The sequence below is a fragment of the Carassius gibelio genome, chromosome A9 (assembly GCF_023724105.1).
Source record: "Carassius gibelio isolate Cgi1373 ecotype wild population from Czech Republic chromosome A9, carGib1.2-hapl.c, whole genome shotgun sequence".
Taxonomy (NCBI): domain Eukaryota; kingdom Metazoa; phylum Chordata; class Actinopteri; order Cypriniformes; family Cyprinidae; genus Carassius; species Carassius gibelio.
Genome location: NC_068379.1, coordinates 7,694,037 through 7,712,248, shown reverse-complemented (window position 1 = coordinate 7,712,248; position 18,212 = coordinate 7,694,037). Strand labels below are relative to the sequence as shown.

Below are 18,212 nucleotides of genomic sequence, written 5' to 3'. Positions count from 1 at the left end.
AAACAAAATAAATGTCATCTTTCGCAGCATGATGTAGTGAGGAGTTTGACTCTGAAATGAAACGCTCCACGTCTGGGGTGGGCTACTGAGCGCCCACCTCACCAGTGATTCACCAACACTTGATCAACATCAGATTTGCTGGGAAAGGTTCAAATGTCCTATTGACGGGTTATTTTTTCTGGAGCGCCGGGGTGCTGTCAGAGGTCAGAGGGAGGCGCAGTGTATGGGAATCAGGTGCCACTGTCCCGCTGACAGTGATGCATTGCTGTGCTCAGGGGGTCACGTATCTGTAAACATGCATTATAAAATCCCAAAGACAAACGTGAGAGACTGACCTGAGAGAGAGCAGCAGCGGGAACATGTGCATGTCAAGGGGTTAGAGATAGCGCTCTTGTTGCAAATGAAGAGGGTCAAGTAATCAAGCTCAGTTGGGCTTGTGTGTCACTCCCATTATCTAATACTGTCTGAAATGATCAATGAGCTAAAATAAAATGATCACAAGCTAAAATAGGCTCCCTAATGAAAATGGACTGTGTTTTAACACGTTCTGCTCAATGTCTCTCCGTGTCAGAGCGGATGGACCACGGGCAGGGCGATGCCGCAGGCCGCTAACAGCCTATTTCAGCCGAGCTCACCGATGCTCTCTCACGCTCACTTGAGCAGGGTCCCTTAACCAATCAAGTGGCACATCCACTGACCGGCAATCTCTCGACACAAATAACACTAGCTAGGACCAATAACTACACCTCTCTACCTGCAGAACCATGACCCCTTCACTCTCAAGCCCAGAAAATAACATAAGATTGAAAATGTTAAGCTTAGTTATATCAGTGGCATAGAAAAAGTGATTTTATTTTACATTGAATGGGTCACTGTGGAACAGACGGGCCCCAAAAGGCCTACAATGGCATTAATACCTAAAAAGCTTGTGATGCTGCATAAAAAAAAAATATATATATATATATATATATATATATATATATATATATATATATATATATATATATATATACTGTGTGTATATATATATATATATATATATATACACACAGTATATATATATACACACAGTATATATATATATATATATATATATATATATATGTATATATATATTATTTTTTATTAAATATATTTTTTTTACATTTAAAAAATATAATTTTTTTTATTTATTAAAATAAAAATATTAAAAATTTAATTTAATTTTACTTTAAAATAAAATCCTGCTTTATCAGCTTTAAAAAAAAACTCAACATCGGGATACTGTTTTAAAAACTTTATTTCTCACACCTTGTAGACAAAATAAAACAGCACTGTATTTCCGCACATAATTCTATGCTTAACAATCCTTAGACATTTAATCTGCTTTTCTTTAATATTGAAGCAGGTCAAACATAAAGGCACATAAGGCTGAGAACACTGTTTTTATACCGTAATAAATAGCCAGACGTTCCTATGGCAGTACCTGAACAGACATGTAAACATGGGAGCAATCTCTCTCTGCACAGCACCTAATGTATGCTACACTTCACAAACAGGCACTGAGAGGATATTAATAACTATAAATATTATAAATATACTTTTGAACAGTATTATTGCATATTGTAGATAAGGATATTAAATACATTCAGTCACAAAACAGTGTTTACATGGAAAATGAAATGAAAAGCAAGTCAATAGCTGCTTGTCGTGCCAAATAAGAGAATAACAAAGAGCTATGTGCTGAACCTTCTGCAAGGTTTCACTTCTACATACAGCTTCTATTGTAAACAAAGACACAATGTATGAATATTAAACTCAGCAATGCAACTAGTTATTGAATATTCACAGCTCTAATTGGTCGTTTAAAAAACAAAAACTCACCAAAATCCCTTGAACTATTAATATCTACTTCGCTTTACTAATCTATGAAATAACACTGCAATTATAATGTGTAGATATTAAAAGGAAACAAATGAACTAAAGGCAAAAACTATGAAAATCAAACCCACACACATACACATGCAAGATGAACAGATTATTACAGTTTATATTGGCATTTCTCTCACTCTATTCCACTTCCATGGCGGACACATTGTGCTCGTCCTCTGATCTGTCAGGGAGGCCGGTCTGGGGATCTGGATCTGCTGGCTGCTTCTCTTCTGCTCGCTGCTCTCCTGGTTCTGCTTTTACATGCTCTGGACTGGCTGCTTGACCCTCTAATGATCAAACAAAACATGTGCTTGTTAGCAAGATTTCCATTTCACTGCGAAAAGAGGCATATCATTGGATTTTGATGCAAAAAATACAACATGGCTAGATCTGAATTTGGAACATCATTATTTCTACCACCATTAATACGATCATGATCATAGATGTGATACTGTAAAGGTCAAACCAAGGCATTGTAAAACATAACAGTATGATTTCCTGTAAAGAAATTCTTTGAATCCATGTGTGCTGTGAAAAGTGCTTCACAAATAGGTTTGATTTTCTTTCATTTTTTAAAAACGATCCAACTAAACTGCAAAAAAGAGCTGGTTTAGAAACACAACCATGATGAGAGTCAGTAGGTGGTGAACGGTCATGTAAAATTACATTTCAAAATCTATTACATTTATTTGCTAAAAATATGACCACACATTAATGAAAATGTAAAAAAAAAATATATATATATAATAATTACTGACCACATACATTTGAATATTGTAGGATAAGGGACTTTAGACGAAAAAAATAAAAAAAAATAAATAGATAATTCCAAAAATGAAGATACATAATTTAAAACGAGCACACACACACTTGATGTATCATCAGTCATGACTTGCTATTTGACTGAGCACATCATAACAGAAGACAGAACTAAACAGTGTGTGTGTGTGTGGCAGGTACAGACACAGGGTGAAGCACTACTAACTAGGCAGCTCAGTGGGGGGGGATATAAGACTCTAAAGCCTTTAATCACCTCCCAGATCTGCTTTCAGCACATCAGTAAAAATGTCCTCTCAGAGGGCACGAGCAGCAGGGACTCACACACACACTCACACACACACGTCTCATCGCACACTCACAATAAACCTGCCGCAAACAAATGCAACCCTTCAGAAATCCTCCTTTAATAACGGCGCCCCAGCCCTCGCATCTAAACACCATCATCTCCTGCTGCTGCTCAGGTGAACTCTGGGGGAGATCTGCTACCTGGGGCAGGTGGGGGGCTAGACAGCTCTGTCTCCATGGCAACAGCAGGGGGGTCTGCAGTCAGCTCTGGGAGACGCGGGGCCTGGGGACGTGTTTTCCGGGCCGGGTTCAGGAAATAACAGTAGGCACATCTGAATGCTGAAACATACACATTAAAAACAAACTCGATGATCCGCAGACATATGAATATGAAAATAAACATGTAGCACATTAACGATTTGAGACTTGATTTAAAGAGCTCAGTGACATACTGAACAGTTAAACGTTGTTAAAGTGCTGAACTCCCCTCTCAATCTTACCAATATATTCAAACTCCTCCTTTAAAGCCATGCCATTATGAGACAAACACTGCTGGCATATCAGAGCGTATCTGCAATCAAAAGAGAGGGAAATCATTTCAATGGAAAAGCGTAAATCATTGTGTTGTTGGAGTAACAGATGACAGATGTTACTCAGCAGATCTTAACAGATGTTACTAGTCTGTTAACCCTAGCTTAGCCTTCAAAGCTTCATCCACGTCCACCCAGACCATTTCCTCCAACTAAACTGCAGAACAGCTGCTTCAGAAACCAGGGTTATGACGAAACCGCAAGCACATGATGAGAGAGGCTGCCAAACAGTCCGGTCGAGTTCAATTACAAATCCTTAAACCACCTTCTATTGGAAAATATTTTAAAATGTAATATATTTCTGTATTTCATGCCAGAATTTTTTTTAATATGATCACTTTGGCAAGTACAAGCACATGTCTCCTCAAGGCAATGCAGCATATTATTTGTGTGTGTGGCACATAATAAGTAGGGAGAGATACACCACATTTCACATCATTGAGCAATTATATGTCTTTTATAATCCAACCCTGATATATAGATATATATATATATTAAAAAAAAAAAAAGAAAAAAAAAAAAAAAAAAAAAAAAAACAAGGCCTGTGACACTGTGTTTCACTTGAAAATGTCTCTCATTACAGAAGCTTAAACGCATTCTAAAATCTTCAGGTTTCCTTATATATTTTTGGTTTTTAAATCCATTTAAAATGTAATACAGCCAAACTGATATTTATTCTCTGAGCTTGGCAGAGCTGAAGGTGAACGTCTCTGTATCCTATGGTGTTCTTTCTTTTTCAGAAATCATATCACTCCTTGATTTTGCTCAGTGTAAAGATATAAATCATGATTTCACAATAGACCATTCACCTGTTCTGAGGTCCATCACCCACTAGGTACTCAACGACCCTGTCCATGGCTCCTCGCTCTCTGGGGAGGACGGGTCTGGCCAGCGGAGGACCTGGAGGGTGCATTCCTGCGAACACACACACGTTTGTTTTTGTGAAAAGTGGGTTCATCCCATAGGCGTAATGGTTTTTATAATGTAGAAACTGTATATTCTATCGCCCTTTACCAACCCTACACCTAACCCTAACAGGAAACTTTGTGCATTTTTACTTTCTCAAAAAAACTCATTCTGTATGATTTATAAGTGTTTTGAAAAATGGGGACATGGGTTATATCCTCATAAGTCACCCTCTCCTTGTAACACCTGTGTCATACCCATGACATTATACAGAGTTGTGTCCTGATATGTCACAAAATCACGACCACACACACACACACACACACACACACACACACACACACACACGCACAAGTGTGATGGTATCTGTGGCTCAGAGCTGCATGGCTGATGATGAATGATAAGGGCGACAGCTTTTAATAACGACACTGATATGGAGCTCCCTCCTCCTGCCTGCTGTGATCCACACTCATAATTAATATAATTTAACATCAAGAGCGATCATAGCGAGAAGACTGGTCATTTCTGCCAGACTTGGCATAGTCAGGAATCCCTGCTGCTGACTCATTTAGCAGCATATGGAGACGCCGCAGAGGACCAAGGTGCTTTTCACTTCCAATTTCTTCCTAAAGGTGTTTGCTTGAACAGGACCCAGAACTGTTTGCACACAGCAGAGCTTGCACGCCTAACACACCGGGCCCCCATCACCTGTCAGCCACTGCTAGCAGATGTTCATAATCGACCAGAGGTCAGAAAATAGTGTTCACCCTTCATAAGATACAGTTAAAACACAGACTTCTCCTGTCTTATTTTAGCATTAGATATAAACCAATATAGCATTTATTAATTTTTTTATTAGAACATACTTTTATATTTTAAGCTTTAATTTAAATTACATTTGAGTAATTTTGTCCTTCATTGTTTTATATTTATATGTAGTTTGAATTTTATTCCCGCTTTGGAAATTTGAATTCTTTAACTTGCAGTAAAAGTTAGCAAGGCAAAAAATTTCACTTTTTATTTCACTTTATATCAATTAAAAATATTTTTTTAGAAAGCAGTCTGAAATGGCTCTAGTCTTATCTAAGTATTTTATATGTTTATATAGCATTTATAAATAATGTAATAAGCATTTTTAGATTTTCAAATGTAATTTTAATTGTATTAATTTTGTTAAGAGCTTTTGCTATATACTTTTATGCTATGTATCTTTTTGTTTCATTTTTAGTAATTAAATTCAATTAGTGGCCAAGGCAACATTTTTCATTAAATATTTAACTTTTAAAACTATTAAAATTAACAATTATTTTCTGTTATTTAAAACAAAAACACATACATACGTGTGTGTGTATATATATATATATATATATATATATATATATATATATATATATATATATATATATATGTTTTTTTTTTTAAATAACAGAAAATAATTGTTAATTTTAATAGTTTTAATTAACCATAACAACACTGGTTTCCTCAAGGTCTTCTTGACTGTTTATTTCTGATGCATTACTCTTCATTCACTTTTCAAACGAGGTCAAATTTACAGCACATTTTCTCATAGTTTTGTGTATTTATATAAAAATCTTGGTTTGGCAAATGGAGCAGGTCATTCAGCTCCAAATGCGTCAAAACACGGGGTGAGGTTCCTTTAACAACAAAGGAAATGAACAAATCTGCGATGAAACCCCACTAACAGCCCATCTATGACCAGCATAGCCAATCGGATATTTAGTGAGGGACATGAGACTCACCCATGGCGGGGCCAGGCGAGCCAGCCGGGGTCCCAGGCCTCCTGATCAGACCATGTGGGGTTGAGGCAGACAGACCTTTTTCAGGCGGCCCTCCTGGGGCCGACAGTGGAGTAGAGGGGACTGCAGGGCCAGGGACAGGGCCAGGAGGTGGACGTCCAGCAGGACGAGGGGACACAAGCCGCTGACGCAGCTCTGAGAAGAAAATGAAATATAAGTTGAAGTCAACATTTGGGGTTGCTAATATAATTAGTCACAAATAAGGTCATCTATAAAAAATAATTTTAATTTTCTACCACCATTCCTAAATTATAACCCAGGAATCCAAGGTTTCAAAACCAACGTAAACGTTATTACAAGCAGTTATTACATTCTGATGAAAGATGTTAATTTCATAGGGGGAATACATTCAGTTGGTCACCTTGGCCTTGTCTTGGAGTCGCAGGTGGGCCAATGGGTTGAGCCTCTAACTCCTTCAGAGAAAACCACACTAAAATATGAATATCTGCACATATGTCATAGATTCATTTGTAGATTTAATATTAAGGCACTTACAAGCTTTTTCTTAGAGTCTGGGTCAAACCTTTCCAGAATCAGCTTGGCATTTTTGTAGGTTTCAGTTTCCATGACCTGTTCAAGCTGTTTGAGAAAACATTGCAATCATGTAATCACAATTAAATCAAACAGTTATGTCGACTGACTTTCATTAAATACTGAAAGTGTATACTGTTAGAAATTTCAAAAACCTTTTTGATTATAAAGAATTCATCTGCGCAAGTCAAATGAAGGAGCTAGATCTGCTGGCTTTAAAAACAAAGAAACTCGGCCTGTTTTCTCACCGTCTCCCGTTTAGTTTTATTATAAAACTTAATTTCGAGGAAAGTAAGAAAATAGTGCTAATTATTTAACTTTAATGAATAGAATAATTATAAGCCCTGCTGCGATAATGGGGAGTGTGAAAATCCATCAGCTGTAATTATTGAAAGTTATTAGACATGACAGTGGATGACAAGCAATTTCTCAGATTTATTTCCTCCCATCACTAAACACTATTCATTTAAAGACAAGTCGTTAGCCAAGCACTTTACCAAGTAAAGTCTCTTTGCCAATTACCCGCTGTCTTCATTGATTTCAGATTATTTATTAGGAGCAGAAATGATCTCTTTCTCTCACTGACAGCAGAGGGACGCAATTTGATGAAAGGAAAACAGGACGTTGTTGTGCTAACATTATTAGCATGTATGAGAGGGCCAGTGCTAATGTAGCTCTCAAGTGCTCTGTACAGTCGTGAGAACAGACAGAAAACAGATGCAAACCGACACCAAAACGAACTAAGTGACATTCAAAGACACACACTGCTACAGATTACTCACTATTTTCTTTTTGTCTGCTTTCAGCTCTTCTAATTTTTCATCTAAGATGCAAAAAAATAAAAAGAGAAACATGATTGCAAACACTACTAGGTCGACATTGTAGACTGACCTCATAATGAGAATAAATATAAAACAGAGTTCAAATTCGTACTGTTCATCTCCGTTCGTTTGTTGTATAAAACAATCAGCAGTTTCCTCAGCAGCCAAACTCTGAAGACACAGGAAAACAGAGTCAGCACCATGATATTTTTGATATTGACACACATCAAATATTTAGAAAGCGTACATTTGACTATCGTTTTTCTACTGGTCTGAATTCAAAAACCGAAAGTACTTACAACAGAGGGAATATCAAGAATGGTGATGCCACAATTAGTTTTCCTATCATCTGCTCTGGGATGTACCAGGCGTAGACGACTGTACAGGCGATCAAGTACAGCAGGGACGAGTACAGCAGCAGTCTGTAAACCCATAGCTTCAGCTGCTTCTGGTTCTTCTCTCCGCATTCCTCAAGGGCCTGGATATCCTGAGGGAGATCAATTAAAATGGATTACATTTACATTTATTCATTTGGCAGATGCTTTAATCCACAGCGACTTATGGTTAAAAAACAACAAGCGATTCATCATATGATGGCAATAAACATCAGAAGTGCCCGTCAAACAAGTTTCCAGTCATAGTTCAAAGCATTAAAAGCTAGGAAAAGAAGACATTAAGAAGAGATAAGGGCATAAAAAGTGAAACCCCCAGGTCCTAAATACCTAAAACCAGAACTTGAGAAACAGGCTCTGATCAGAAACTGCAAAAATGAAATTTAACTGCACACCGATCTAATCTTGTCATGAAACGAATCGGGTCAAACGTGTTTAACTCGCGTGTCTTTGGCTTCTAAAGCGTAAACGTATACACAAGATATTTGCACAATACTCAGCCAAGCTCGAAGCTCTAGCAACTGAACAGACCTCTTTTAATGAGGTGTTACTATATCGCACCCATCCTAAAATATCTAATGCCAGGTAATGCCACAGTGCCTATAATGTGTCTGTCTATAACCTTGTGTTATTCTATGAGCCACAACACAACCTAAAGATAAAACACAAGTCACCTTCCAATAAAATGTGTCAATATACCTGCACTGTGATAAACACCAGTTTGAGTATTTCCAGTTTGACTACATGAGGACACGTCAATGTCAGGAAAGTATAATAGACTGAATGGGTGAAATCAGGAAACGTTTATGCAGTTTTATACCTTATCAAGACCCTCCAAGACCTCCACAGTGGTTGGCTTTGCCTGTAGAAAGGATACAGTACAATTGGCAACAATAAAACAATCTTTGATTGAAATTGGTAGGAGGTACAAAGAAGTTCCTCTATTCAGATTTCTATATACCTCCGTGTGTTATATCAACTCATTAAATAGCAAATCACACTTTCAATAGTGAGACTTCTGAAGGAATAATTCACCCCAAAATTTAAAATTGCTGTAAATTTACAAACTTTCATGCCATCCGTGATTAGAATTGCATCACTTGCTCACCAATGGATCATCTGCAGTGAATGGGTGCCGTCCAGAATGAGAGTCCAAACAGCTGATAATAACTTATTGTGTAGATCAAGCATCAAATACAATCCAGAACAGTTATACAAATATGACAGTGGGTTTTGATGCAATATGTGATTTTGATGGACATTTTCACTGAAGTAATGGACTTCTATTTTTGCCACATGCGACAGTCACAGACAGTGTTAAAACACCTTAACATAATAGATTTGTTTCTCACAACCATGCAGTTTTTATCCTTTCAAAAGATTATTGTGATGTTATTATCAGCTGTTTGGACTCTCATTCTGACGGCACCCATTCACTGCAGAGCATCCATTGATGAGCAAGTGATGCAAATGCTACATTTCTCCAAATCTGATGAAAAAACTAACTCAATCTTGGACGACCTGAGGGTGAGCACATTTTCAGCTAGTTTTAATTTCTGAGTGAACTGTTCCTTTAAAGCTTTGCAGCAGTCAAGAAAGGCAACACCACACCATATGTCTGTACAGCATTTCAGTCGAACCACATTAAAATCAAATGGCAGATCTTAACATTAATATTGGATGTGGACTAAGTGTTTGAGTGATTGAAGCACATTTACCCTCCAGCGAGACACCACAGCCCCCATCTTGTGAGGGCAGTCCTTCTCTCTAAACCTGGGCTATGTTACTCTTGTTACTCCACACCGGAGCCAGACACCTGTTCACAATAAAGACAACAGTTTCTTTCAGCAAGAAAAATATTTAAGTAGCAAACAAGATCTTGATAGAAGTTTGTCCACTCGAGATAACCTCTGCAGGCTTTCATTTACGGTGTCTGAATGCTTAAGTCACACTTGTTAGAGCTGTGTATATCTTCAAACAAATGCCACATGAGTTTTTCCACAAGACCAAATTAATTTTTCTAATCCATTTGATTTTTAGTCATTGTGTGAAGTCACTTCTCAAGTTCACACAGGTGTGTGTGCGTGTGCATATTAACTAGCAGCATGTCCTAATTTGCAACAGTGTATCTACTGCTTAGTCATTGCAAGCCTTTTCAAGGAATGTTCTCCTTAAAGGGTGCATCTGTGCCATCTTCACATCAAATACCTCTCAAATATATGGTTTGTTTTCTGTTGCAGTGACATTCAGAAACTATCTTACATGTCAACCCACTGTATCTCACACATGCAGGTCAGATGCATGAGATCAGTGATATCAAATATCACCACAGCTCACACTAAATCTGGAGGCTGTGAAAAGTAACAAGACACTCCTCTATTTTAAAGCACAGAGTCCCCGAGAGCTCGGATAGTGCAGGTGCTTCAAACACAGACTGCTCTGAGAGTGTGACACTGAGTGGCAATGAAAGTCACTTTATTTGTAACTTCATTCAGTCTCACCCGTTCAACTAAAGACTAATGCGTTTTAAGAAAACCAAATCAACCTCTTATATCTCAGGAAAATCAGGTTCACTGTGAAGCTTTAAAAAAAGGCGAACCTTTAAAACACATTCGCACAATATAACGTTCCTTGCAACTCATTAAGTTTTTACCATCTTTTCTAGCCTCGTTCTGTTAGCTGAAACATTGCGCTTTAAATGTATTATTAAATAATAAACTCGCCGACTGAAGATATTTCCTAAAACTACAATAGTATGAATCCTTTTTATATAACTTTTATATGCACCCCCCAAAAAAACATCAGCTTAATATACATCAGCTTAAGACAGTCTTAACTCGTTACTATCTGGTGATACAGCGATCATGGTTTAGACGACGTTTTGCTTTCTTTCATGCAGCGCGCTGTTACGCAGCTTTCTTGTGCATAAACACGCCATAACAAAACATAGTTTAGGATGCCTTACCCGTGAATATATCCAGAGCAGACGCGCCTTATTCTTCCTCTACTTCAACGGTCAACGTCATCAAACTGCTCCCACAAGCCCGCGCGGCACGCACCGCCCCCGACACAGCTCTGTCACGTGATCGAGCACTCTCTCTCTCTCTCTCTCTCTCTCTCTCTCTCTCTCTCTCTCTCTCTCTCTCTCTCTCTCTCTCTCTCTCTCTCTCTCAAAGCGCGGGAAAATAGAACGAACGTAGCGCCGCTTGTTTAGAATTCACGTCACCACGGAGACAAAGGGTTTGTTGCAAACATGCATAGGCCTGTATAATACTATACATAATAGTATTATAAACTAATTCAAAGCTTTATTTTAAACAACATTTATTTAAAATAAAGACACTGAAATAATAGTATAATCAATTAAAAAAATATCAATGAGTGAATTAATGTCCAATCAGTAACACTTTTATGCTATAATAATATTTCAGCAGAAGAAACTTTACTTCTCAACCGCATGCTTATGTGTTCACAAGTGGAATAGACAATATATATAGAACAGTATAACTTGAAAGGTCAGCATGAAATGAAAATGTAAAGTGCAAATAGTTATTTTATTTATTCATTTATTTGTAGATCAAAAAATCATGGATTGTCAGTTGCATTAATTCCAACTCCAAAATGACGTCAAAATCACTTAAAGTTGAGTATACTATAATGATGGCCTTTTTTGTTTATGTGCAGTATAACATGATGAGCTCTCTGCTGGTGTTTCTCAAAACCTTAAAATTACGTCGTTCTTAAGTAATGTCTTAAGCTGTACTTTATCATCGGTCTTAGCTATTACTGTTGACAGTTCACAAGGGTTTATTTTTATTTATTGTTTTATTGATATGGGTATATAAATAATAATAAATAATAAGTATATAAATAATAATATAAGTAATATACCTAGTGTTTAATTAAGCTGCAATTCCGAAAAATATATGTTTTGTTGTTTATCTCTCTTTTTTTAAAAGCTGTTAAATTATTAAGCATCGTCTCATGTAGGTTTTTTCCCTTGTATTTTATGTGGTGACCATGGGAGGTGCTCTAGGTATATATGTTTTTCTTTATTTCTTGGTTTTATTCCTTGATGTGATGTAGCCTATGTTGCAAAGCGAAAGTAAAAGTTTCATGCAAGTTCTGTTGCCTTCTAACAGGAAAGAAGTTTTTTATTTATTTATTTATTTATGTATTTATTGAATAAAGAACACCGCTTTTTCACGTAATGCAGTGAAGCAGCCCGTGCATAAAATGAATAATAGATTCTTGAGGCACTGATATCAACCAATCCAGCACCACCGCAATGGACAGCACCTGGTAGCTTCGCATGTATGAGGTATGTCTGTGCGTTCTCACCGCAAACAGGGACACAAAAAATAAATTAAAAGTGATATGTGGACCAAGGTGTCTGAGATTGTTAATTTTCCTGGTGAGTTGCTGATGTGCAGTAACGGAATAATAATGTAATTAATAAATAATAGTACTATAATCCAAGTTTACTTTTAAACAAATTTCCCTGATTATACTTACATTAAGTAATGTTTATACTTGATTATATTTACTTAAGTAGCATTTTCAATGCAAGACTTTTACTTGCATCAGTATTAAGCAGTGAGTAGCTATTTTTACAGGGATTTTTACATTATTAGGTAAAGGATCTTAATACTTCGTCCACTACAATATTTAATGAGGTTAACTTATAACGTTACCCTACTTGTGGTCAGTCTGCACGACATCAACACGAGATTTGCTTTACGACCGCTTTAAATACAAAATAAGCATTCGATCTACGTCAGAGCGCTGACGAATCTTTCTGCAGCGCCGTGAGCAGAGCGGCAAGAGCGATTTTTGACGCTCTCGCCGCCGGCCGTGTGAAGGCACAGTTAAGCAGCCTCCTAAAATATAGTTCGGGGTATAATATTAACTAAGGTATAATCTTAACTCATGAGGCACATTTTTTATTATTTACTTTATTTTTTATTTATTTTCCAGTATGCTACAAAGTGGTAACCTGCCATTGCTGCATCAAGAAGCTATAAATATAAATACATATATAGTAAAGTAGGGTTTAGGAAACATCACATTATCTGTATTTAATCATTTTTACAGTATCTCAATATTTGTACTTAATTAAATTTATGTGTTCAATTAATGTGGTATGGCAAAAACTACACTATTCTATTCATCACTTTGCAAAGTAGTGATCTGAAATGTATATTCAAAATAATGATATGCAAATATTTTGTGACAAAAGTGCCAATGCTTCTTTTGTTCTTAGCTCTGAAATGGAGAGTGGATGGGGCATTCAGCATGAAATCTAGATTTAGCGTAAATGCTAGACTACCACCATACTGCCTCAGCTGGAATAGTGAAGATCAGCACCACGGACAGCAACTACACTTATAAGAGTATAGTTCTCACAACATAGTGTGAGAAGATTAAATTCAGTGCATTGTTTACTTAATCATAAAATAACAATTTTAGCTCGTATATGGTCGTATAGTAATAATGGATCTTCCATAAGAACCAGTTGTACAATATGTTTCTATGTCACATGACCAGAAATGCATGCGTTCTCAGTGTTGGCTGGTGACCACTCTGGACTAAGATCTAAAAACAAGACATTGGTCATGATGCCATAGTGTATATATTTGTAAGAAAATTGGAGTGTTTTTTTTTCTTTTGACGAGACAAAAGAAGTCAATTGAAACCAAAAACTGTTTGGTTTACAAAATTCTTAAAAATACCTGGAACAACATGAGGGTGAGTATGACAGAATCTGAACTATCCCTATAAGATATACTGGCATCTTGGAGGTGGAGCCAAGAATTATATGTTTTTGGCTTATGTATTTGTACAAGCTTAGGTTGTAGGGCTGCTGTGTTGCCCGCCACTTGTCCCCACATAACATAAAATCCATAAAAGACACATTAAAGGCAAACTGAGTGCATGCATTATCTCTTTATTATGACACTTTTCTTATGTTCATTTGTTTCTAAAATCATTCCTGAATGGTGTTTAAAACGAAATAATGTAATTGTAAATGAACTGCAGCATCTTCATTAAGAGATCCTCTTCATTCAATAGCAATAAATATTTTAGCAAATTAAACACACTGATAGCAGATTAAACACACACACACACACACACAAAGTGTGTCCTTTTTTTAAAAAAGATGCACACTGCATGCATTCAGAAGTATAATGTATTGTATTTTATAGCCAATGGGACTCTATTGTTTTCTATTGCTTATTAGCTCTAACAAGCAGTTTGCTTTGTAGTTTTACTCAGCCCACCCGCTTCGAACGTTATCACTCGATTGAATGGGGCGTTATCAGCAGTTATCAGCCCATAGAAATGGGCCAGGAGGGGCCTCCTGCACCTACTAGTAGGCTCAGAAGGCCGTGATCATCCATCCAAATGGTTGATCACCCACAAATATACAAGAGAAGACTCCAGATCCAATCCCAGAATTCCTGCTCACCGGTAATCGGAAGTCTACCGGACGAATGCGGGAACGTTGCGATATTTCCTGCTTAATATTTTCAGGTAAGACTATTAAAATTATAAAACTGAGCATTTAAACTGTAATGGAAAACAATACATACACTCGTATTGCGTGTCATTATTGTTGACATGAGATAACCGTATTGCGATGTGTCTGCAAACGTTATCGCTAGATCATATTACGTTATTAGCTTGTTGTTATGTTAACGTTGGATGCTTTATGTGAGCATTAACGTTGCTAATATGAGTGTGTATTTACGTCTGAAGCTAATGGGGGAATTTAGTTTCTAGTTAAACTGTCAAAATGACTTTTTACACTCTTACAGGCTATTGTGTATGCTCGATAACGCCTCACTGAAGCCAGATCATAGGACTAATATAACCCATATCGACTTGAGAGAAATATTAAACACAAGACGTATTTTACGGCTGTTTGGAAACCTTGGGATCTTGACTAGAGTGTAAAATAAAGTTCTGTGGGTTTGGATCGATCGATCGATCTATCGATCTATCTATCTATCTATCTATCTATCTATCTATCTATCTATCTATCTATCTATCTATCTGTCTGTCTGTCTGTCTGTCTGTCTGTCTGTCTGTCTGTCTGTCTGTCTGTCTGTCTCTCTTTTTCTCTCTATACTATATCTAGCTAGCTGTGTATATATTTATATAATTTATATATCTATCTATATCTATATATATATATATATCTATCTATATCTATATCTATATATATATATATCTATATATATATATATATATATATATATATATATATATATATATATATATATATATATATATATATATATATTTAGCTGTCTGTCTGTGTCTATCTGTTTGTCTCTCTCTTTCTCTCTCACTCTCTCTAAAGCTTGCTAGCTGTGTATATATTTATATAATTTATATATCTATCTATATCTATATATATATATATATCTATCTATATCTATATCTATATATATATATATCTATATATATATATATATATATATATATATATATATATATACATGAAGCGTCATGAAACAGATTTTCATGATAGTATTTGGGAAGTACTTCACTCACACAAATGGCATTCATCAGTTTAAGAATGCTGAGTGTATTGAAAAGAATCATCAGGGCATCTACTTTACACGTTATCTTGTTTTTACAGAGTTGTTACAGATAAATGGTTTTCACAACCCAAGTACTGATTGTCGTTGTATGAATTTACTTTAAAAGGAGATGCTGACTAATGCGTTAAGTTTTCTGTGCATCTATTTTTTCTTCAGGCACAATGAATGATATTAAGGGCAGGTGCGCCACATTGGGGGAAGATGCAAAGAAAAAATACATTCAAGAGGCTGCAGCACTGAGGGCACATGAGGTGAGGGATGCCCGAATTACAATGCACTTAAAGAAGCTGAAGTTAGAGGTTTGGAAACAGGATTCATTTGCTAAGCATTAGTGGTATTCTTAAAGTATTAGATGGAAGGATGATCAACAGCAATTGTGGTGTGTGCAGAACATTGTGTTAGACAACTGGATTGTTTATCTCTAGTTTTTATCATAATTTCAAATTAGTTCGTTACAAAAAAGTATTCCAGCTGATTTTTGTTTACAAGGCTATCAACATCAAATATTCTCACATTGAAGAAATTGTCAAAGACTCATACCACCATCTCAAACTGGAAGCAGCTGAAGAACAAAGTGGTCATGAGATTTGTTAAATTAAAATGTAGTTACCCCTCTGTTTCAGGTTTGATTTACATCCATTTCTGAAACGAAAAACCCAGAGTTTTCCTAAAGATCTGAGATGAATTGATGTACAATACCCACATATTCCTTTGGCAACAGTTAAAAATGAACAAGCTGCCTTTGAGATGTTGCTTTAAATATAGTGATGAGTATGATTTAAACTAACTGGCTTGACTTTCAAAATATTTGTGTTTTTTCTTTGGTAGATGGAGGCAATTTGTGCTGTGTCTGCCGCATCCATTTTTATGATAAGAAGAAGAATGCAAGAAAGAAGTGGCATTCATGGTCTCAGTGCACAGTGTGCCAATCATGGTCACACACAGCATGTGGCTTTAAAAAGAACATGTGCCTTCACTGCCAATGTGAAGACACCATGCTAACACCCTGAAGATGTATCTTGTTACTTGTTTGAGTTGTTTTTACTGTGTTGACGGCCCCCAACCCATCCATACAAACACACACACACAATACATACATATGCTGCAAATTTATTGTAATGACCACACTTCACACGTAAGAAGAAAATTGTGATCTTTTTGTTATTTTCATTCACCCCATTTTTATTTATTATTGTTGTTTGTTGGCATCATCAATGTGTTCTCCTTTATACAGGACTTATGTGGGGACCAATAAAGTTATATTGTACTGAATTGAGTCTACATGGTTTTTTATTTATATATATATATATATATATATATATACACACCTGTTTCATCATTGGTTCAGTAGGGCTGGGTTTTAGCAAGGACCTCACCTTAATATTCACAACAGTGGGTCAGAGTATGATTTCATGTTATGATTAGATGCTTCACATAACTTTATATTTTTCACAGTTTTGCTGTCAGTAGGAGATGCTTGGCAAAAAAATATATTGAAAAGATGGTTACTGGTACTTGTAGAAACTTTGGTATACAGCTGAACACTACAATTTATTTATTTTAAATTTAAATGGTTTCTATGGCATTGCTTACTTCCACTCTGAAGTATTTTCTTCACAATTACTGTTACGCTTTTATTTTAATGATAAACATTTAAGAGAAAATGTGAAGGGTATCATTTTATCTGTGTTAAGGATATCAATTGTTTCTCCTTGGATTCAGATAAATAAAGTTTATTGTCAGTTTATGTGAGGGAGGACTGGTGTGTTCCACTTTTGTTTGCAGTTGTCTGCCGTGGGTAGACTACATTTAATTCAAAGTGCTGTCGGTCAATTATATTATTATATATATAATTAATTATACATTTTAAATCTGATTAGTTTATCTGGTTTGCAAATTAGGGTTGTAAAATTATATATTTACTGAACATATAAAATATCTAGTATAGCCAAACTATTAATTACATTGCATCTAGATGAATGCAAAGAAATTAATTGACATGCTTTCAAACATGCTTTTTAAATGACACATGAGTTTTGGTAACATGGACAGAGAAAACATTTAATGATCTTCTGCTCAGAAACCTTGTAAAAACTTTAACTTTTACCAGCCATTACCAGCATTCTTCAAATTATCTTTTTTTATGTTCAACATAAGAAAGCAACTCATACAGGTTTGGAATGACATGAGGGTGAGTAAATGATGACAGAATTTTCATTTTTGGGGGAACCATCCCATAATTAGATTTGCCACATGGGAACCAAACAGAAATGCAAAATGAGTCTCTCTGTGTGTGTGTGTGTGTGTGTGTGTGTGTGTGCGGACAGGGTATTTGTCATGTTGTGGGTTCATAAATCTGTTTATAAAGTCAGAAACAAACAAACAAGCAAATAGCTTCTTTTTATATAGGCTATGGCTATTGAGCCTTCAAATAGCTCTCTGAAACTACACCCGAGATGGCTTGTGCATGTGAAATGAGAAAATTAAAACTTTGTCGTAGAGCTAATCCACATACATTGTTTTAAAGGTCTTGACCCAGAGAGTAACATATGTAAGTATGAAGATTCTA

The 18,212-nt window shown here is 36.1% G+C and overlaps 1 protein-coding gene across 2 annotated transcripts; it reads right to left on the bottom strand.

The window, feature by feature from the left end:
• Positions 1-1,261: 1,261 nt before the first annotated feature.
• Positions 1,262-11,129, bottom strand: LOC128019587 (endoplasmic reticulum junction formation protein lunapark-A-like). Of its 2 annotated transcripts, none has more exons than XM_052605653.1 (13): positions 10,999-11,129; positions 9,752-9,849; positions 8,854-8,895; positions 7,941-8,128; positions 7,754-7,812; positions 7,603-7,643; positions 6,785-6,868; positions 6,651-6,702; positions 6,233-6,424; positions 4,376-4,481; positions 3,477-3,547; positions 3,178-3,315; positions 1,262-2,198 (listed from the first exon to the last, which is right to left on the bottom strand). In XM_052605653.1, the coding sequence occupies exons 2-13, from the start codon at positions 9,776-9,778 to the stop codon at positions 2,050-2,052; spliced, it is 1,149 nt and encodes a 382-aa protein (XP_052461613.1). In that variant the 5' UTR covers positions 9,779-9,849; positions 10,999-11,129; the 3' UTR covers positions 1,262-2,049. The 2 variants fall into 2 exon arrangements, with proteins under 2 accessions (XP_052461613.1, XP_052461614.1); XM_052605654.1 differs by lacking the exon at positions 10,999-11,129 and adding an exon at positions 10,871-10,974.
• Positions 11,130-18,212: the final 7,083 nt, after the last annotated feature.